The following is a 5,662-nucleotide window of genomic DNA, read 5'->3' on the forward strand; positions in this document are numbered from 1 at the left end:
GTTCAGGACCATTTCGGAACTAATTTTGGATAAGCTCAGGACTATTTCAGGACTATTTCGGTTCTAGTTCAGAAACCCTTCGAAATTACTAAGGGACTTCAAGACTTGTTTGATATCCTTTCGGGACAAGTTCAGGGAGTTTTTAGAACCACTTCAGCATAACTTTAGGACAGTTTGAAATCATTTTGAGTTACTTCGGAACTAATCCTGCACTCAAAAGTCGTGTACTGCTCCTGACAAACGGAATGAAATTAAATTAATTTTTAATTTCTAACCTAAAATATTTTTTTGTATGTAACTGAATCGTCTATTGCTTTGCTAATCCGTACGAATTTATTTACACATCAAATTCTATGAACACCTGGTATGCACGCCTTTTTTAATAGTTTTTTGATTTATTCATATCCCGAAAATGGCAAAACCCTTAAAAAATATACGGATGCAAGCAAGAAAAATTGAAAACGAATTTTTACTATAATTGGTCCCTAGTTTTGCGAGTAAGCATATTGACATTTTTAAGTGTCGCACTTTCTTATAAACGCTTAATACCGAATTCAATTTCAGTTCCAATTGCTGTATTTCTCTTCGTGGCTGTGGTCGGTGCAATCCACATCCAACAACGCTATCACGGTCAAGACATCTACGCCGAACCAGATTGTTCTATTGTAACTGATCATACGCGCATGTTCCGTGACATATCCGATCCGACTCATTATTGGGTATGTGCTGATGGTCAGGAGAAAGCCGATTACATACAATGCCCGGAAAATCATGCCTTCATGGAAAAGGAGCAGAAATGTGTGGTGTGGGAGGAATGGAAGTGGGTTGAGCCTTATACAAAATAGACCTTTTTCAAATGCGAAAGATTTTTTAAAAAAAAAAATTAATAAATGCTAGAATTAAAATCTATTACGTTACAACTTTTCTTTATAAAATATTAGTGTTGTTGTGTTCGCTTTATGAAGACGACGCCTCTGACCGACTGGCTGATATTCTCGTGAGAGCAAAGTTAGGCATAACCACCACTCAAGAGATGCAATGAACGGGCAATGTTAGAAGACTACAGAGCTTTGCGGCGTCTGTTACGCCTGGCTTGTAAATCTCTGCAAACTCGGTATCGAAGCTCCGTCGGCAGATATTGTGGATTCTTCAAAACCTCACTCATTTGTGCCCACGCGCCGACGGAAGGGAAGGAAAATACCGTCAAAGATCGCTTTTATGAGCTTTCAGATTATAGGAAAATAAGGACAAGCCGTCCAGGAATCTATTCTATGAGGGCTTGGAGCGCACATATCAGGCAGGGCAAAGAAGTGACGAGCCATCTGAAGACGAAATGAGGCTGATCGACTTCGGCGTGGCCCGAATCATGGCAGTATTTATTTGTAATGCATTCCCGCCGATGTGGATTTAAGTCTACTCTGCTCAATTAAAAAAGATAAAAAAAACTCGAGCCCACGGCCAAAGAACTTATTGGGTCTTCTTCTACTACATACCAGATATTCACCTTACTCCAACTCTTGGAAAAGACTCAATATAAGAGAATCGCTGGTGGCATCAAGGTGAAAAAGCACTTGGCTTCATTGTGCATTTCCAATTAGCGTCATTTGGCCCAAACGAAAAATGAGTTCCTTTCAACATCTTTTCTGCCTTTTGGGCACATTTGCATGGGAAAGCTGTACGAATTTATCTATAATAGACCAAACCAATAACATCCTACGACGTGGTGGCAGTTCAATAAATCGCAATCAAGCTGACATTGGGTGCAGTAAAATTTAAGGCAATCCATATAATAAATATGTACATATGTATGTTTGTTTGTATGTGCATTAGGGTGGTCAAAAATAAGTAAAGTCGGTACTTTAATACTCTCACTGCCTAGGATTGTTCCATACCGAATAGAATTATATCCGCTTTTTTATTTCGAAATAAAAAAAAATATCACAGGCCTGCGAAATTTAAATTATTGCTTCCCCCCTCCAATAAGTACTTATGTTCGTTTTATGAATATCTAAGCATGTATGTTAAATGAAAATGCATCTCTGGTTTTTTCTAGCACGTCGAAATTTTTTTTTTATTGGTCACATGTATATTTTAGGATTTTTAGTAATTCGCATGAAAATCTAAAAATTAATTAATTTGTAATTGAATTTTTACCTAAAAACCAACAGCATTAGTTAAAAACACCCTTCGCTAGTATTAAAAATGGTTAAATAAACAATTGGCTATTGTTACTGGAAGCCTCCTGAAGGGAAACATGTTTTTGAAGTTTATCCAAAGATTGATTTAAGAAAAACTTGAATAACTCAGCCAAAATTCTGCCCATTTTAACTTAAGTGGTATCATTGCAAACCTCTTTTCTTAAACTTATTCACGTTCTATTTTTTTTTTGCAAATATTAACACATCTTAATTCAACTTGGAATGGCGCTCATTTTACCTTTCTCTTTCATATTTTGAATGAGCTTATTTGCAACAAAGATATAAAAAGGGTGAGAAAATACCTTTCCAATGATACTTCATAAGTCTAAATCGGTATAGTTTTGGCTAGGTTGTTCAAGTCCTTCTTAAACCAATCTTTGAAAAAAAGTAAAAAAAAACGGATTAAAAATCTCAATATTATAATTCCATTGAAACAATTTTTAATATTTCCATGCAGATTTTTTAAGCTTAAACTGGTTTATCATCTGAAGTGTTTTTTTTTAAGTACTTTAAGAAACTATTTTTATTCATAAAAAACTCCGTTTTCGGTGGCATTTACAAATCGGTCCAGTTCATGCAAATCTTTATATTTTTCCGAAACATTTTGGTGGAAAAACCGCAACTTTTTTTGGTGATGCAGTCTAATGTACATAGTACATATTTATTTAATCTTGCAGTGATTAATTCGGGTTATTAGCACAATTTATCTTTACCACAGTAATTATGGGAAATTAATATTTATTTTTCATGATCCACAGATTTGCATAATCATTATGATCATATACATACAGATGTACGTATTTAATTTTAATATTGCTTTCTTGCTTTTCAGCCTTTTATTATCTACTATATAATAATAAAAATTTTTTTTAAATAAATATGTACTTATGCACATCGATCAATAAAGTTCTGCATATACATACATAATTAAAATATACTTATGTACATATCCAAAGGGCACTTATTACTGCAAATACATATATATGTGTGTGTATGTAACGGCCGCTGTGGTCTAGTGGTAAGCAGTGCGCGCTTTCACTTCGCATCGCCTGGGTTCAAGCCCTGGTCAAAGCAACGCGCCTCGGCAGGCAATGACAAACTTCCGAGTGTATTTCTGCCATGAAAGACAGCTTCTCATAAAAATACAATCGCCGTTCGGAGTTGGCGTAAAACTGTGGATCCCTCCACTTTGTGTGAAAACATCAAGGCGCACGCCACAAATCGGAGGAGAAGCTCGGCCAAACACTAACATAAATATGTGTAAGCGCCAATCTATTATTATTATTGTATGTATGTAACTGGTAGTATGCATATAGGAGTAGTAACAGCTCACACCACTTATCTATGTATGCCATTGCACGAGTGCAACATTTCCACATCGTTGGCTAATGATATGTTTGTTTTGGGTTTTAATATGGTTTTGAGTGCAATCAATGTGTAATTGTTTTGAGTGCAAATGCATAGGAAATATAAGTTTTATTATAAGTGCACATTTGTCAGATTTAAATAGTTTCTAATATCTTTATATGTAGTTTCAAGTGATCAATAAATGTGCCTTTAATTATTCAAATATGTACATACATACACGAGATCTACTTAAATAATATTGCACTTAATTTCGTACATGGTTGAAAGCATTATTTATTTTTTTAAGAAAGCCTTCATGGATACTATTTATGTGTGTACAAGCAAAATAGTTGTTATGTGTAAGTATGCACAAAAAAAAAACCTGATAATCAAAACCGTGATACATTTTCATAAAAAATCATCACGTAAATCAGTATTGTAAAAGAAACATCGCGAAATGGCTGAAAAATTCCCAATTTGAAATTTTTGCTTTTAAAATTTTTAACATGCGGACTTTATTCCAGATACTCTAACTAAAAAAGAAAATAAAATCTCAATCTACATTTTGTAGTTTTGGTTCTAGTTTGTGGTGCGATTTTATTACATTGAACCAGGTATGGAAATTTAAATTTTCAAATTGACCTACTTTGAGGAAAGTATTGTACCTAAATCTATACAAATGTACCTAAAATATTATTATTTGATTTGATTTGATCATGCTGCTGAAAAACATAAATTATTCACCAAATTACTCCTTCATCTAAACAATCCTTAATTTATTAACTGCTATATAAGATTTCACGAAAATAAAACCTTCATTAATAGAGTCGAAACTATGTTATTTGTAATATGTAAATTTTTCTAACAGATGGTATTTGAAAAAAAACCCCCATCGCTAGTGACAGAAAAAACATCAACCGTGGATGAAATTGGAAAACATCGATACAATCGATAGCTCTATACTATACACGTGCTCCTTAGCACCACAGGCCACGACATGGATGACTCAAACTTTAAGAAAGCAACAAACTAGATTGGTTTTACGATAATCGACGAAAAAGCCTGATAAACACTTCTTACACGAATCAGCGTCTTAATAGCCGCCTAAATGATATTGTCGAGCTTATTGCGTAAAAGCGAACTAATTGAGCTTTATCAGTGTGGCCCGTTAGACCTGGTAAATCCACAATATACATACTACTAGGTATTCACCATGTGCCGAATAAAAAATGGATATAAAAGCAAAGCGAATCGGTCTTGAAGTGAACGGGAACTACAGCAAGTATCTCCTGTTATCCAACAAACAGTTAGCGTGAAAGCATCTCGACGCAGACGCCACTGTTGAAAATTTTAATTTCGAAGAACATACGAGTTCGTTTATTCCCGACTTGAAATCCGACGGACAATCGCGCTTCACACCAAGTGCTTCTATGAACTGTGTAGACAATTGTAATTTTTTTTACTAACCAAATTGTTTTGATTAGACAGTGAAACAGTCAATTTATTGATCCAATCAACACATCCGGTAAGTCCTAGATTTGATGATGCAAGATCCAACTATGCAAGGTAAATGAAAACTTTCAAAAATGGTTAAATTAAAGCTGTAGACAACTACTTGTGTCGTAAGAGGAAATAACAACAAGTTTAATCTAATAATTTAATATCTTCATATAAGCATTTTTCTACCAGACACAAGTATCGAGTCCCTCAAAACCGCAGTCTTATTTATCCTGGGCTGAAAATCGAATGCTCCGAAAACTAAGACAATTTGCTTTTTGGCTGTTGTTGTTTACGAAAATTTACTTATAATGACACAACAAACAACACATTTAAAAGCTTATCAAAGGTAGATATGTGTCTGATATTAATAATTATTTATGAAATTATAGGTTTTTTTTAATATTATACAAACCAAAGTTTACTTCCCATGCTAACTAAATATGTATACAGATTGCATACATGATAAATACTTAAACTACAGCATCAGTGAATGAATAAAATAATTCGAAAACTAACAGTACGTTCAATGTCACAGGTGCTGATTTAGTGAAAGTAATAATATTAGTTATAAACAAAGCATTGCACTTAGCATTGAGATATTTTTTTTTATAAAATAA

General features: G+C 33.9%; 1 protein-coding gene across 1 annotated transcript; it reads left to right on the forward strand.

The window, feature by feature from the left end:
- Positions 1-564: 564 nt before the first annotated feature.
- On the forward strand, positions 565-845 carry LOC108373592 (uncharacterized; the record flags this gene model as incomplete). Its single annotated transcript, XM_017629504.1, has 1 exon — positions 565-845. A coding segment is annotated over one exon (281 nt), but the record flags the coding sequence as incomplete, so codon positions are not given.
- Between the last annotated feature and the right edge of the window lie 4,817 nt (positions 846-5,662).

This window comes from Rhagoletis zephyria, unplaced genomic scaffold (assembly GCF_001687245.7).
Source record: "Rhagoletis zephyria isolate East Lansing unplaced genomic scaffold, Rhagoletis_zephyria_1.1 Rzeph_scaffold_06846, whole genome shotgun sequence".
Taxonomy (NCBI): Eukaryota; Metazoa; Arthropoda; class Insecta; order Diptera; family Tephritidae; genus Rhagoletis; species Rhagoletis zephyria.